General features: G+C 37.6%; 1 protein-coding gene across 2 annotated transcripts; it reads left to right on the forward strand.

Moving 5' to 3' along the window:
* The first annotated feature begins 136 nt into the window (after window positions 1-136).
* trhr2 (thyrotropin releasing hormone receptor 2) lies at window positions 137-10,777 on the forward strand. 2 transcript variants are annotated; one of them, XM_056766947.1, is made up of 4 exons: window positions 137-535; window positions 2,307-3,063; window positions 3,301-3,718; window positions 7,277-10,777. In XM_056766947.1, the coding sequence occupies exons 2-4, from the start codon at window positions 2,678-2,680 to the stop codon at window positions 7,952-7,954; spliced, it is 1,482 nt and encodes a 493-aa protein (XP_056622925.1). In that variant the 5' UTR covers window positions 137-535; window positions 2,307-2,677; the 3' UTR covers window positions 7,955-10,777. The 2 variants fall into 2 exon arrangements, with proteins under 2 accessions (XP_056622925.1, XP_056622926.1); XM_056766948.1 differs by lacking the exon at window positions 137-535 and adding an exon at window positions 1,199-1,283.
* The last annotated feature ends 6,691 nt before the right edge of the window (window positions 10,778-17,468 follow it).

Consider the following 17,468-nt stretch of genomic DNA (forward strand, 5'->3'; position numbering starts at 1 on the left):
ATTTTAACTGCACAGTTTATTCCACAGCTTAAAGTTTTAATAACAAATAAAATGCACGTGTTTTGTTTATGTTTGATTATATATTGTTATTTACAATATATAATATGCATAATAAAATATATAATATGTCCTCATTCTAACAGTGATAGCTGAGTAAAGCATGCAACATTGTTATATGTACAGTACGGTTTATGTTTTTATAGTACGGTATAGTTTTCTATCACTGGTAAAAGAGTATGTGTTTGTGTAAGAAAATTGCGTTAAACACCATCATACATGACGGTTCAAACTATAGTTGCGAATTTGCATTAACCTTCTCCACTAAGGGGAGCTATTGTCGCGAAAGGACCTGCAATTGAAAGGACTTGCAGTTGAAAGAGTGCATTTACTAGCGCTTCTGTACAAGATCAGTCATGTCAAATACTTCACATCACTGCATTCTGTTTTAATCTGGGGTTTTGATCTGTTGTTTACTGACGAGACTGCTTTTGGTGTCTTTGACTGCATCGATTGCACACAAGAAGATTTATGTCTGGTAGGAGATGATTTTATTCTTACACTTTTATTTGCCAAAACATATTGCATACATTTCGGGTGACTTCTTTATGAACTCAATTGAGCATTCTGTAGTATTTAAAGACAATTATGAATTAGTGATGTGTACCATACATGTTTTAAAAATTTCGTTTGCATTGTATTTTCTGAGACTGATGTATTTTACGATTTATTAGACTTGATATTTCTGAACTCTGTAGCCTATACTAGGTGTTTACAATATATGAAGCGATTCTTTTGCTGATTCGTTTTGTATAGGCTGTTTATATTTGGGATATTGCATATTTTACAAACTGTTTATTGTTTAAAATTAAATATAATAAACACATTTTTAGAATTGACTTTAAGATTTTCAGGTCCTCATCATCTTCAAGCTGCAAAATTGTAGAAAACTATACGTCTTACCATGCAAAATAGGCATTATAATTATTTACACAAATGTCATGTTAATAAGACATTTGGTTTTCTGTTCAGGCACAAAAATGTGAGAGACTGTGACTCTCACATCGAGACTTTTTCTGTCGAAACCTAGTGAGCTGCCTACCTAGACAGCATTAATGGACATCACATATTGTGGAGCAGGGGTTCGGAACGCCCACGTGATGCCCCAAAGTTGTTTACAAAGGCAGCTCATGGTATTGAAGTAAAGCGATGGGCTACTGTTTGCCCAAGAGTGCGTTAAACTGATTCAGTGAATTATGAGCAAAACACTGTTGAATGACAGCCTGGTAAGCAGTACGCCTGAATATCACCTTTAGTGAAAATCTCAAAAGCTCTCCATCTACAGTATACTCATCTATAATCTATAAATGCCATTATTATAATAATAATAATAATTATATCTCATTTTATTCTGAATAGAAATCATACATGTGCATTTTATGTGCGGCAGACTACCTTGTGAATAACAGACACCTGTGAATACACATTTAACACATTGTTCTTGTAATAGAATATGAAACAATAAGATGAAGTCTGAGCAGTCTGTGCAATGCTGGGTTATCGGGATGTTGAATTAAATTACTTTGCACATCATGTCCACCTCAATTTATTAGGGAAGCCACAGAGAGGCTGTGTAGTCTTATTTATAATCCAAAGAGACGGCTGAAAAGAGCAACAGATGTCCAGAATTGTTCAAGCTCCTGTATACAACGTCTCGTTCCTATTTAGAGGCTTCAATGGAATCTTAAATCCTAAAGCATTATTCTCAGACAATAGAATTCGTAAAAATGAGGTTTTAAAAAAATATTTTTATTTCACATACTGTGCCATATACAACATCACCAACAGAGGTTTGTAAATGTTTTTTAGATCATTGAATGTGGAGAAAGCATTGTAGGAGTCATGTTTGAGATATATTTCTTGAGTATTATATGTGCCATTTGCCACAGCAGCTGCATGGCTTTAAGGCTTCCTGCGATTTTTCCTACTTATCACCCCACACCACTAAAATGTCTCATTTGAATAAATTAAAGCTGCTCATCCTCTCTCAATAATGTTTGGTGGAATTGTCCTAAACCCTGACTAAAGCAGGTGTTATGGGAATATTTTGTAATGAGATAAAACAGAGTTTATGCAATTTTAATCTGTGATGCTCCATACTCCATTTACCTGTTTCCCATTTTATCTCTTATGCCAGATGAAATGGACCATTGTGCAATTATTAAGCAATTAACACAGGCCTATTAAATCCTCTTAACAGTGACTGAGACTTGCACTTTCTCTGCTGACTACTGCAATCTTTATTACAGGGTGATCAATTGGATGGACCATTGAAAAGAAGAGAAAAAAAGGAGGGGAAAAAAACTACAGAAAAAATTACCCTCTGGATTTAAACGCGACGCTTTTAATGGAAGGATACGTTTACAATTTAACACTGAAGAAATAATGGGTTGCGGGCTGCAGAGGAACATCATTTTAAAGTCAAAGCCAAGAAAATTAAATAACACACGTAATAAGAGAAAAGACCGTCAATAGAAGCTGGAACACAATAGATCAGAGTCTATTTTCTTTTAATTCTCCACCAGCTTGTTTCTTTCTTCTGTGCCTGCCTGTTATTGTGTTTAGCTTCAGATTTAACACGCATATGTAAAGAGTCATACACACATCAAGAACAATAATCATGCAAGAAAATGTGAGCTCCAGAATGGACACCCCCACCAACATCTCCCTGGTGGGGCCCGGGGATGCCGTTTCGGAGTCCCTGGAGTACAAAACAGTCTCTGTGTTCCTGGTGTTGCTGGTCTGTGGGGTGGGAATTGTGGGAAACATCATGGTTGTGCTGGTGGTTCTTACCACCCGACATATGCGTACACCCACCAACTGCTATCTGGTGAGCTTGGCGGTGGCAGACCTGATGGTTCTGGTGGCTGCGGGTTTGCCGAACATCTCGGAGAGCCTGATGGCCACCTGGGTGTTTGGGCACGCTGGGTGCTTGGGCATCACCTACTTCCAGTACCTTGGCATAAATGCATCTTCCTGTTCGATCACAGCCTTCACTGTAGAAAGGTAAAATACTTTTTTCTCTTAGTTTTGAATGAATGGTCTTTCCTGTAGCTCAGTGGTAAGACCATGGCACTAATAACGGTACGGTCGTGGGTTTAATACCAGGGGATTGCACATACTTTGAAACAAATGTATTGGATAATGAAATGTTTGTCGCTTTGGATAAAGGAGTCTGCCAAATGTACAAACATGTAATGACTTTTGTGATTTAAAAAGGTGTTTTTTTACCCGCTTCCTCAGGTACATCGCCATATGTCACCCAATGAGAGCACAAACTGTCTGTACAGTATCTCGAGCCAAACGCATCATTGCCGGAGTGTGGATCTTCACCTGTGTCTACTGCATGCTTTGGCTCTTTCTAGTGGACATCCAGGTGAACCCAGACGGTCGTGTGCAGTGTGGTTACCGTGTCTCTCGAGACCTCTACCTACCCATCTACCTTATAGACTTTACCATCTTTTACGTCATCCCACTACTACTGGCCATTGCCCTTTATGGTTTGATCGCCCGGATTCTTTATTTGAACCCTCTACCCCACCCAACAGAATCGGGCACCGTTACTGCACCCACTCTCAGGAAGAGCTGCAAAGATACACCAGACGCCGGTAAAGCAGGTCGCCAAGGACGCCCGAAGAGTGCGGTCTCCTCCCGGAAGCAGGTGGGTGTGTTTGTGGATGCTTGCATTTAGATAATTAATTCTGCATTTTAATATTCACCGAGATTGCAGTGGAGGGCAAACGTGGGGCAGCTCTGCTCTCCTGTACCGTGCTTGATCATCATTATTTCATATTTATTTTTTGAAAGGTCAGTGCTTTCTTTCTAATTGAGTTAAGTTTCACACTATTAAATGTCAGTTTGTATTTAGAAGAGTGTGTTGATATGTTTCTCAGGAAGTTACCAAACTGCTGCAAAGCAAAAATGTTTAATTGGTGAAATTTAGATAATCAGTCTGTCACGCATTGTGTACAGTTTTTTTATTTTACCACATTTCAGGTTCATTATCCTAACCCTGGACTTTAGCGGTTGCCAAGCAACGCATCACATTGATATAGAATATGCGATCATATTCATGGTTATTTTACAATGGTTTGTAAATGGAATTGACCATCTGCTTTATATCTCAGAACACCAACCTAACCTTCACACCTGTGTGAATGAACCCTTAGAAAATAATTTTAACCTTTTCTTAATACATTGTCAAATATTACTGTTGTATTGCTTGTAAGTGAATTTGAAGTTTTCTTTGCAGTATTCGAGCTTTGGAAAAATACAGAGCATCTTTTCTGTTATTTGACCTGTTATTTTGACCTTCTCTTTGATGTTACTTTCCAACACCGCTGGAGATTATAGATGTTAGAGATATGATCTTTGCATGGCATGAGAAAATGAGAGGGAGACATCATGCCATGTATTAAGAAGAATATCCATATATTTACGATTTGATTGCTTGTAGAGATTTCTGCAGATCTTCTTCAAGTACTGATGAAAATATATACTGTAGATGTGACTGTGCACCGTGACATGCTGTACTTTATCTAAAATTACATTAAATAACACAACACACCAGCTTTAAGCAAACTGCAGAACAGAAAAAAGGCAATCAAATTGTAAATAGACAATAGTGACCAATTGCTCAAATTTTCTTATGTCTAAAACATTTAGTAATTGGTTCTTTGTGGAATGTATAGTTCGTATAACATCACGGTAAATAGTTTAGACAATACAGGTTCAGAAGCCTTTACTTTCATTTTTTTGACACTATACAAACAAAACAACAATAAAATAAATACAACCTTAGAACTGAATTAGTTAAATGAACATCTTTGAGACTTAAAGAGGAAGTGCTTATGGACCAGTGTTGTTTATGTCTTGCAGAAGTATACATTGTAATCTAAAATCTATATATTGAAATGAAGTTTACATAACCATGATTTAAACACCCAAATGTAAATATATATATCAAATATATCAAACTTTATATGGTTTGAAAGTTTGAGAGCAAGATTTTTCAATGCGAAACTCATGCCATTCAGTGACCATATGTGTCCTTGTCCTCACAGTGAGTGCGCTTATGTGTGTGCGCAGACACTCATGCACGCCGCACGCGGCACGCCTCAGATCAAAATCTTGAAGATTCAAGTGGGCCTCACTTGAGCAGAATATTTGCATAATATGATTTGTGAGGTTCAGTCAAGTATGCTTAATACTCCTGAAGATTATACTCTTTGAGGTTACAAGAGGGGCTCTCTTTAAAACCTCCATTGCACCGCACCTCCAAGCCTTTGATCACTTCATCAGAAAATGTTGTAGAGTTCAATACGATTCAGGACGCCTGTGCAACTCTGGTGCCTGAGTGAAGTTATCTCATATGAATCTGATAAAGTCATCATTACAGTAGAGCCCCCCTTCATTGAACCTAATCGTGAGTAACAGACGCCTTTGTTTGGCTGTGTTAAGACCTTGTTTTCTATTGATAAGGAATCACAATAACCAGATATTTAAAATGCATATTTAAATAGTCAGCGTCAGTCATGCAGTCATTATCTTCTGCTTTAATTAATAGAGCTCCTCCCAGCCTCACACTGCTTCAATGACACGCATTGTTTTGCAAACAATTTTGTCATTATTGTTGAAGGTCTCCATCCTCGGCTGTCTATCTCTAGCATGGGACAATAAGAATGTGCTATAACCCCATCGGACACCCCCAGTGTGTATGTAAATGAGAATATTTGTATTAGTTATTTGTCCTTTGAAATAGGTAGGGATAAGCCAGTATTGTGTTCTTGAAAGGATAGATTGCAAATTTAGAAAAACTCTCTATACCGCCCCCTTGTTGTCAGGATACAGATTGATGTTATGGAAAGACGATCAACAAAAAGATGGAATCGTAATAGAATGCAAATCATTTATTTCCCTTACATTAAAATAAAAAGTCTGCCATTATAAAAAACAATAGAAATTTATATTTTTATTAAGAATAAATGGAGGAGGTATTGTCGTCTTTCATTTTTCTTTAAATGGCTACTTCATGTGGTAGGCTACTGGAAGTATGTGGAAATCCTCTTTTAATGAACAAGTTGACTAGGCCCCTTAATTCCAGTGACATTCTAGAGAACTGTTTGCTCTCAATTTTATGGCAACAGATTGGTGAAATGCCCTTTTCTGTTACAGCATTATAATGAACCTGTGCACAAAACAAGGTCCATAAATAAATTATTTACTGAGTCTGTTGTGGAAGTGGTTTACAAAAGGCTGAGACCTGACCGTTGAATTACTCACCCTCTTGTTATTTCAAACCTGTATGAGTCTCTTTCTACTGCAGAATACAAAAGAACATATTTTGAAGAAAGTTGGTAATCGAACCACTTCCATTGGTTTTGTGTCCATACAATAGAATTGAAAGGGTATCGCCGTTGCATGTTTGAAATGACAAGAGGGTGAGTCAATGACAGAATTTTCATTTTTGTGTAAACTATCCAGTTAAGGGTTACTCTGAGCATTGACTGTGAGACAGCTAAATTTCTCCACATAAGTGTTTACTGCTTTTTATCTGTAGGAAAGCAAATCCATGTATCCATGTTTCAGCATCTAGTACAGAGCCATCCCAGAAGAGCAGTAGCTTTTAGGAAGAAACCAACTCTATCTGATATTGTTGGGTTTTGGTTTTTAGGTTTCACATACTTCTGGCAATTTAGGCCCGGTTTCACAAACACGGCTTATCTTAAACCAGGAATATGCCTTAGTTGAATTTAGATATTTTTGTCGCTTTTATTAAAATGCCTTGGAAGAATCCATAATGTGTGCATATTGAGGCAAAACAATGCCACTGATATATTTAAAAATATTTCTGGGCAAATTAGATCACTATAGTGTTTATAAAATTAGGATGTTTTTTATCTATCACTGCTTAAAATACACGAGCCCAAATATCTGTCAACACTAATGATATGTTGGAACTTGTTTTAAAGAAAATATAAAAAATTCATAGGATTGAAAGGAACAATTTTGAGGCTAAATTGGCCCATTTAAAATCTGTTCACAATAACTTCTTTTAAATGGTATAAAAACTATTTTTGTATGATATGTTAACAAGAGACAGATTTTGACTCATTGATGCCTGAAAAAATCCTCTGAACGTATGTTGAAATCATTGCTTTAAATATCATGCAAACCATCACACAGACAATTTTGTCTTTTTGACCACTCGCCTTCTCAGGTCACCAAGATGCTTGCAGTGGTGGTCGTGTTGTTCGCCCTGCTGTGGATGCCGTACAGAACCCTGGTGCTCATTAACTCGTTCGTGAGCACGCCTTACCTGGACGCCTGGTTCCTGCTCTTCTGCAGGATCTGCATATATGCCAACAGTGCCATCAACCCTGTGGTTTACAACCTGATGTCCCAAAAGTTTCGTTCGGCCTTCCGTGGGCTGTACCACTGCCACAGAGATGACGGGCATCAGCGGACGCTCTCCATGCTCCAGAGTGGATACAGCCTTGGAAGAGACCCCAGATCGTGGAATAACATCAATGGCAACAGAGACACACCCAAAAAAATGGGTTTAGCCTCTCCTGATTGTAAACCAAACAGACCTGGGAACGACAAAGCAAACGACAAAACGCAAATTCGGGATGATGCAAAAAACAAGGTAGATCCAAACATTAACAAAAATGATGTGGTGAACGGTAACATAGATACCGCGACAGATAAAAGCCAAACCTCAGAAGACCAAGAGATGTCTGCAGTTGAGAATGGGGGCAAGATTAACGACAATGGGACAAATATAAAGGAAAGCGAGGTAATTCAGAATATTGTCGCTGACATGGGCAGCACGGAGCAGATGTTGGAATCCAAAGCTGATCAGAGTGACCAAGAGCTGATTCACAGTAATGTGTAGATCACTCCTAAACGTTTACTTTCACGTCATGCTATCCAACCATGAAAAGACGAGAAATTGGAATGCGTGTCCTTACAGCCGTCATCTTCTCTCTGCAGTAGAGGTGGCGAGACTAAGGCCACTCTCGCTTCATAATTTACAAGTGGAACCATTTGGCTGTCAGCCGCAGCAATACATGCCTCCTCTTCAGAGACACACATGGGTGGGCTGCTCGGTTTGGTCAAAACATCACTTTGAATTCGAACGGCTATATAAAAAATATTCTCAACAGCTTTTACTGCTGCTGCTGCTTGGATATCAAGATTAAAAATACAAAAAGGCATAAAGCTCCCATAAGAAAAAAACACAAATGAGATCGTTTTAACGTCTGTTTTTAATTAAACTTGCTTGAATCTCTTCTCAGAACCTGAGAGAAAAAACTGTTTTGCCAGGAAAGCAACGCCTTTTGTCTCTAAATTGAGTTATGTTTCTATCACGCTCTACCGCCTAAAGATATACTTACTTTTTATGTGTGTTCACGTCTCCCTTAAAAGAATTTACTACGTTTATTTAAAAGAATAAACACCCAGACCCAAAAGTGAACTGTGTAGAACATGACAGAACAAAAGATTACACGAGAACACACAAACTATATATTTAATTCACTTGAAGTTTAATAATTTAACAGGGTTGCTTTTTTTAATTGTGTTCGTTCTTAGCCTGTGTGTTTTCTTATCACAAATGCTTAAACAAGCTACTTTTTGTCTTCAAGCTCTGCCGAATGAGAAATGAATCAATCCTACCAGTCCCTGCTTTTAAAGCACAGACGTCGAATTTAACATTTGGAGGTGCTTTAGGGCATGAGGTCCATTCAGATGCTTTCATCAACCATAAGGCACACTTCTTCGTTGAGTTTTTTTTCTATGACACTTCTTTGACATTTGCCATAGCTGGCTGGCCGAATGCCATATTGCTTGGAGATGTAATGCCCGTTCCATCACAAACTCAAATACACTCGTTTCCCTGTATATGCCCAGCAGTGTCGAGCTTTTAAGACCCTATTTATGGCCTCGTAAAGATGAGTAGGGCATCTATTTGTCAGGTGTAGTTATTTTCATGTATTTATGTGGAGCGCAGAGAGCAGTTTCCAGGCAGAACGATGCTTTCTGTTGAAGCGGGCAGAGATGTAACCATAAATCATCTTAAAGCAGAACATATTCTTCCCTGAGGAGCGCCGTGAGACCGAAAAACTTTGTTGTTTAGCAAGCGCTGCTTTATGCCTTTCAATGCCTGGTGTTTATAGAGACTTAACATTGGCATGGTTTTTTGTTATAAAGAAAAAAAATGTAAGCTGTCACTGTTTTGACAGTTATCTTTAGATGAAATGTGAGGCCTGTGTTGTTATTTTTGTGTGACATGAAGTCTAACTGCTCTCTTTGAGGACATGGAGAAGAAACAAGAAACACGTCCAATGAAGTGTTTTGTTGTTGCTGCACAATTTTCAAGATCAGTTGAATGCGACATTACCTTTTTGTGCTATGAACCCTGCAGTTTTCTTTTCTCCCACAAGCACATCTGTTCAATTTTAGATTGTTGTGTTTCTATACGTCATCGTGGTAAAGACATGAGGGTGGTTGACAAATAATTTGTTAATGTGTCCTACGGTGTGAAAGAAATGTTTATTATGCTATCATGCTCTCTCTGGTATTGTAAATGTAATTATGAATAATCTAAACTAATATTATTAACAGTTTGTTTTCTAAAGTTTTGTGCCATAAGCACAACATTTGGAAAATTGATTTGTGTTCGTGTACACGAATTTCCCCTTTTTCATGTCACTCAGCACGACTTTTTAAACACAGACTGTGTGTGTATGTAGAATTATATGGGCTATTTATTACCTGATATTAAATGTAGTGCATATTTAAGGTGGTGGCTGACATTACCTTACCTCACCCCAAACCCTAAAATAACAGCCGCAAAGGCTAATTTTGCTAAAAACCTGAGTTTCACGAGGTGGCACGATAAATTACTACCCTAACCCAGCCCCTAAACCCAATGTTACAGGGGCAAAGTCAAATCACAATAAAACATAAAAACTAGATCATAGGAAATAGCCACCTAGCAAAACAGGTATGAATTCTCATCAGATTGCGTTGGTATATATTTAATACATTTTAAAGATATTGCATAATAAAATACTTTAGATTAAAAAGTTGTGCTGGGTGACACGAAAAAAGGAACACGGACAACAGTTTGTGATAATGTCATGAATTCCCGTGAGACTGTGTCAACATAGACAAGTATAGAGTATATTTGTCAACCACCCATGTATAAAACAACAACTATTCCTTAGCCTGTAACCTATTATGTTTAGCCTAAATGTTCGATCCCACAATGCTTTGCTATTCCGATTGCTGCTCTTTTTTTTTAACCTTTTTTGAGCTTTTATTGACGTTGCTAGTTTGTGAGCCTCCAAAGCATACTATTGGCTTCTATGAATTTGTAATCTGTTTTGAAATCTGTGGTTTATATTGTGTTAGTATTGTGATATGAAGCTTATTTGCTTTTGGTTTGAAACTGTGTTTGCTCAGATTCTAATTGGAAGTTTAAGACAGTAACGTGATCTGTGAGCTTGTTCCGTACAGTTTGCTGCATATTTTTCAAATCTGAAAATTACACACATTTCTTTCCTTGCTGGTTTCATCTGGCTTCCTGTGTGAAAATTAAAGCTGGATACAAGTGCGGAATTTTAACGAGTTGTTGATTTATTCATGTTTATGCTGCCACATGTCCTATAGGAAGTGAAAAAATGCCGGTTGCTTACAAGTAACGATGGTTTTCTGTAGCATGCACTCGTGAGCCGTCAACAGCTTCTGCCGCAGCATTCTACAAGCAATTTACAAAAATAAAAAATTGTACTTTGGCTCATATTTGAAGCGAATCAATTTGACATGTAGGACCACAGCAATTTTGTTCTGAAGCCGTTTCTTTTAAATGTACATTCATACTGTTTGGTATGGATTCAATGCACATCCTAATGTATGAATTCAATGCATATCTGAGTTTGGTGTTCGTCTGGAGAGACGTGAACTTTTGGCCGTACAGTTCTAATTTTAAAGGTCACCACCCTTTACAAACCCTCTCTCTGAACATCACGCATGCTCCCTTGCATATCAATTTGCAAGATGAATTTTGTAGGATTTCAAAAAAGGAAAATTGTGATCTTATGATAATGTTTGGCTCAACATGGCTTGCATGATGCATTGCAGGTAACTTGGCAGCTGGTTGCTAAGGTTACATTCTTTTTCAATTCACTTCTGCGTGATTAGATTGGAGGAGGATTGTAGCCGGGGAAGATAAGACGCCCCTGAGAATGGATTTCCGGCCAGGTGCAGTGGTGCCAATCCTGGTTTTGATAAGCCATCTTTTCAAAACTGAGGTGTCAATCATCAAGATGAGGGTGTAGACAGAACTCTGTTCATCAGCGACCATCACTTTTGCACCTTGTGCCTTCTAAATGCTAAATATTAAAAAATTAACAACACCTATCCGTTATGCGGGTTAGAGCTAAATAGGTTTATTTTGTTTTGTACACTCTTTGTACATTTTTAATATGAATCACTCAGTTATGAGTAACGATCAGAAGTCATTGAGAGTGACTATTTTTTCTTTCTCTCTCTTTGCCCTACAACAGAGAGCGTTGAGCGGGTGAAGTGTCGTCTTGACGGAAAAGATGGACAGATAAAATCAGACGGGTTCCACAGAATTGGAAGCAGAAGCACTTCATCAGATTTGGTTATCACTATCATCCATTTCAGCTCTCTGTTCTTTTCGCTCTCTGATGGCGTTAGTTTACAGATTGGACTGATGATGTCAGATGAGCGTGAACGAATCCTTTCATCACTGAAAGCCATTGTTGACTACAAATACGTTCTCTTCAATAACCAGAGAGCTGTGATCTTGAGTCCACAAAACTAAAAAGTGTTTTATATTGTTACATCAAGTGTTGGTCTTCGGCTTTTGTGAAATGCACATTGCATTTGTGAATTCATTCTAAAATTCATATATATCCGTTCTCATAAATCGATACAAGAACTTGCTCAAGAAAACAGTTAATGCTTTGAAAGTTAAGTGTTGCAAGGCTTTAATTCAGTACACGATGTGTGTCAGGCAATTTGTTGGAAATGAATAGCCATTTGTCAGTTAAATTGTATTGAGTACCTGAGAAAAGAGCCGGTCACTTTTTTAACAAAATAGCAATCTGACATTTTTATCAAATGATGCCGGGTCTGTACATAGGCTATTAATGATATTAGGCATGTGATTTTGTTCTTTTTGTGCCAATTACATTTTCATTACATTTTTATTGACTTTTCTTCAATTAAAAATTCATCACATTTTTACACCACATTTTAAGGAAAGTTAGCATCTAAATTTTATGTATATGATATATTTGTATGCTACTCCTGAGCATGAAATTTAAAACCTGCTCAGAGCATGTTTCGTAAATATAGCATATTAACTCTTTCGGAAATGAAGCAAAAACATGATTACATCTTAGTCCTGTGTCAGACACCATGCTTCGAATGGTAGGGGTGGAGTGAGCCGTTGGTTGCAATTCGCAACCTTACCACTAGATACTGCTAAATTTCACTGGACCTATAAATTATGTTCAGGTACTTTATGTTTATTTATCCCTATACGTTTAGTTTAAAACGTATTTTTAAGTATCACCCATACTGTCCTTTTCAGTAACAACACTTCAATTGGAAGAAAACCATAACAGAAATGTAACAATATTTTACCATCTTGCAGCCAAAAGAGAAGTTCTATCATCTCCTCAATCTTTCATGCTAAACTGAAAAAAACAGATGACTCAAGATATGAAAACTCATGGTTTTGTTTTTTGATGCTTCTCTTTCAAAGACACCATATCATGGTGCCACATGCTCTCACTCTCATTGAAGTCGCTGCACTGTAAGATTGCTTGTATCGTTCTCTAGAAAAGCTCAGGATTTAGTGGCAGATCAGACTGTGCGGATAAGCTCTCTGCTAACCATTACACAGTTGAAATGATCAAATCTTACCCAAAGGATAAAAGGATGAAAAAGACACAGCGGCAGGGAGAATTGTTGAGCCTAAAGTGTCACACACCGAGACATCAGGGATCAATAAAAGGATTTGATCTGTCTCTAAAAAGGTTCAATTGCTACAGTGAACCATTGTGACTCATGTATGGAATGACGTCAGTAACATCTTTCTTCCCATCAAGCTTTCAGTTTCAATAATCAAAACATCTAAAAGCCACTGTTTAACTTCAAGGTCAGACGAATATGAGAAGTTGTCTTGGTTGCTTAGTTTATATGCTTCGTAATTAACATGTTTAAAAAATAAGGCATGGGACTAATAAGGGTTACTTGTAATACAGTTTTCTGTCAAAATGAAATTACATTTGCTAAATTTACATTACATTTTACAAACATTAATTAAAAAAATTGTAAAGGTGCTTTGTATAAATATTTGGAGGATCTATTTACAGAAATGCAATATAATATACATAACTATGTCTGCAGAGGTGTATAAAGACCTTAAGAAGCATTATGTCTTTAATAACTTAGAATGAGCTATTTCTATCTATATACACAATGCATGGAATTCGCCATGTTGTTTCTACAGTAGTGCTACATGAACAAACTGCTTTAAAGAGCACGTGTCGTAAATACGTTATCTCCTAAGTGAAAGTGTGACAACATCCTAGTTCTGTGTCAGTTGCCATAGTGATTTGAAAAGGAGGGGGGAGCAGTTGAGTGAGCCATTGGTTGCAATTCACAACCTCACATGTAAAGGCTGGAATACACTAAAAGACTTTTAAAATCTGAATAGAATCTGAATTTTAACGTTTAAATAGAAAACAATACTTGATAAAATCTGCAGACTGGCGCAGACTTTCTGCAACAACTCCTGACTGTAGCTCAGTGGTAAGAGCATTTCGTCAACAGGTTGTGGGTTCGATCCCAGGGGATGGCACATACCTAGGTATAAATGTATAGGATAATGCAATGTATGTAGCTTTGGATAAAAGCGTCTGCCAAATGCATAAATGTAAATGTAATGTGTAATGTGTAAATGTGCATTCCAGCCATAAATGTCATACACTGGACAGGCAAGGCAAGGCAAGGCAAGTTTATTTATACAGCACATCTCATACACAAGGGTAATTCAAAGTGCTTTACATAAAATGATTGACAGAGAGAAATAAGACGTATCTTTAAAATGAAGACGATTTAAGATCACAAATACTTTCGATTTTAAGAAACAATAAAACAGCAATGAAGTTGATTAAAAATGTGAGTGTATATATAAAAAGAGTAAGAAATTAGAAATATAAGTGCAGTTGATGTAGACCAGCAGGTGCTCAGGTTGTAAATGCACAGCTAAACAAGTGTGTTTTAATCTGGATATAAAGGAGCTACTGTTGGTGAACATCTGATGTCGTCTTGAACCAGATTTCAGCAATGGCTAAACGCTGACTCGCCTTGTTTTGAGGGAACCCCTGTTATCTCTAACTGACTTGATCCTAATGAACTGAGAAGTCTGTTTGGTTTACATTCAACAAGCATATCTGCATTTTTTTAGCTCCTAGACCATTGAGTGATTTATAGACAATTAATAATGCTCTACACAGGACCAATAAGTGTGATATCATGCATTTGGCAAGAACAATAAACTCTGTACTGATTCATGTTGTACCAGCATGATTTGAGAACGTTTACAAAAATACTTTCTTCAGTTGCCCCAATAAAAAAAAAGAATTCACAAATTTGTTCAATTTATCATGTCCTAAAAATAGTTCTGAAACTTTATTTAAAATCCATAAACTTTCTGGTCACCTCCAGGATTTAACTATGAAAAAATGTCACATTTTCAATATGGTCTATCGGAGATCAGTCTGCTACTTAAAGTAGTGATGTCTGTGGGATTTCATAATGGTTACAATTACTCCCACTGCTCTCATTTGTTTCTAAGGCACCCCTGCCCCCTGTTAACACTGTCCTCTCATGCATCCTTGTGTGAACGAGCTTGACATTCCAGCATTTAATTTGTCCTTTCTAGCCTCCGCAGGGCACAAAATTCCAGGGCTGCTTAGCCATGATACACCAGTGATAACATCAGCGTTTTGTCTATATCTGTAAGTGTGTAGGCGTGTGGGTGTGTTGTTGCTTTTAAACACATGTTTCTTCCTCTGAAACATTTAAGGGATTGATAACTGAGACCTACAGTTTGAGGGATAAGTGATGTCTAGTTTTGACAGTATGTCTGGGGGGTGACTCCCTCTCTCTGTTGTTAAGTGTTTGGGGCGGGAATCTAATTGAATAATTTAATTGCAGGTTAGTTCTGAATCCAACAGTCCAATTATTATTATTACTATGCAGATACATCTCAAGCATCTTGAATTACATCTCAAGCTTCTTATTAGCTGCATGAGCTGATCTCCATTTAGCTCCTGTGCCCACACTGCAATTTCTAGCAAATAAACAAAATTTGGTGTGAGTGAACATCTTGAACAGCGTGTACTTGTTTTGCATGTGATGTATGTTGATTCGTACTATGGTCAGAAAACAACAAAACATCTCTTTTCCAGGCAAACGCAGACACTCGTGCTCATTTCGGAAGAGGAACAGTAATGAGATCGCAATTGTTGATGGTGCTCACCAGTCCTTGAGCTCATGGTCCACTCTTTTGATGTTCACACTTGAACGATCCGTTTTAGATAATCGCGCGATCGCTCTGCTTGGATCACGGTGCCACGTTGGCGGCAACACAATGAGTTCTATGGTAATTTTAAATAAAGTGTAGGAAGAATAAAGGGCGCTGAGGGTGAGCTGAGAGCCTTGTTTTTAAATGTGGAAAACGCAAACCTTGATACACATGCCATGCATGTGCTTTGTTATTAAACAACACAGGACGTATGGCACTTGAAACGCATGGAGAAGACACAAAAGGGCGATACAAACAAACAAGCAACATCACTCATATGACCTCATTACAGTTACATTTGGTTTCAGGGTATCAAAGGTAAAAATTATAATCAAGTTTATCAGAAATAGACTCCAAATGCCATGTTAACAGATACGCACCTAAAGGGGCTGTGTCCACCGATGCGTTTACGCCTGTGGCCGACGTGTTTTAACAATTGTTTTCAACGTGAACGCCGCGCTTTAAAAAAAGACATCAGTTGATGTTTTTTGGCCATTCTCAGCGCTGGTCCTATACCTTTTCCCACGATTTGTTCGACAGGGCGCACAGAGTTTAAAAAATGCTCAACTTGGGGCAGAACGCTGCGCCTACAAGGGCCGTTTTAAGCCGAGCTCCTGCCGTTTTCAGCCGCGTAAATGCGCCTGGGTGGACACAGCCCCAAACTCATGTAATATGATAGATCTAAAATCATGTGTTTTCATTGTGCATTCCAATTAATATCAATCAAATTGCAGTTTGTTTGTTTTGATTGAAGCCTAAAGTAGCGCTAACTAACATTATAAAAACATGAAACCATAATAAAAAACATGATTTTGAATATTTTTTGGTACCAAACTCTTCATGTATATATATATATATATAGGCAGTACTGCATTTAACAACTAAAGCCTTTTCTATACATGAGTTTAAGTAGATGAGTTGAGTCTGTTAAATAGGCATTTTGAGAATTTTAAAGGCCTATAAAAAACGGGTCTGGTTGCGTAGAAAATGGAATAAAACATTTAGTTTTAACTTTAAAGATTAATTCAAATCAGTATCTTTTTTGTCTTTTGCTATGTAGCAGAGAAATGTTAAAAGCATAAGATCAATTCTCATAGCCCCAAAGAAACAAGGAAATAACATTAAATATGAAACCACTGAAACACAAACAGTAATACTTCAAACACTAAATGAAGATTTGAATATTGATTTGCTGTTGTATCATCTGCGAAGTGTCATATTCTTCACGCCCAAAAAGTCTTCTTCACATTATCTCATCTGTGATATTCGTCATGTTTTTACAGTGGTGAGCTATTGTGTGGCAAGCCACATGATTTATTCATCAACTTGTTTTTGTCGCAGCGAGTAAGACGCGATTGCCTACCTTCATCCTCACACTGATTCAGCCACAGGTTGACAGATGCAAGGGACAGGCAGGTGAGGGGGTGCTTATCGTCATGGAAATAGGCAAGGGACTTTAGTCACAGACTCTGCGTGGAGGTAAAAAAAACTCACATTCTACTGCATGGGGTGACTTGAATGTCAAGTTTTGTGAATGACAACCATCTTGGCAGATTTTTTGTAGCCTCTGTTGATTCACGGGGGATGCTTAAAAATTTATCAAACTTATTTGTACTTCATCTGCTGAATGACACAGTAAAATGTTAAACCTGCGTAGTGCATGGGACCTTGTGAAAAGAAATGGAGAAGTAGCCATGGTGACAAGTCTAACCGTATTTCTTTCTGTATACAGTTCACGATTTTCTCTCAAATGAACACTTCTCACTATTTCTAT

This window comes from Triplophysa dalaica, chromosome 14 (assembly GCF_015846415.1).
Source record: "Triplophysa dalaica isolate WHDGS20190420 chromosome 14, ASM1584641v1, whole genome shotgun sequence".
Lineage (NCBI taxonomy): Eukaryota > Metazoa > Chordata > Actinopteri > Cypriniformes > Nemacheilidae > Triplophysa > Triplophysa dalaica.

Coding starts and splice junctions, on each gene's coding strand:
- trhr2 (XM_056766947.1), top strand. CDS start 2,678: ATGCAAGAAAATGTGAGCTCCAGAATGGACACCCCCACCAACATCTCC. Junction 3,064..3,300: donor ACAGCCTTCACTGTAGAAAG/GTAAAATACTTT, acceptor CCGCTTCCTCAG/GTACATCGCCATATGTCACC. Junction 3,719..7,276: donor CGGTCTCCTCCCGGAAGCAG/GTGGGTGTGTTT, acceptor TCGCCTTCTCAG/GTCACCAAGATGCTTGCAGT.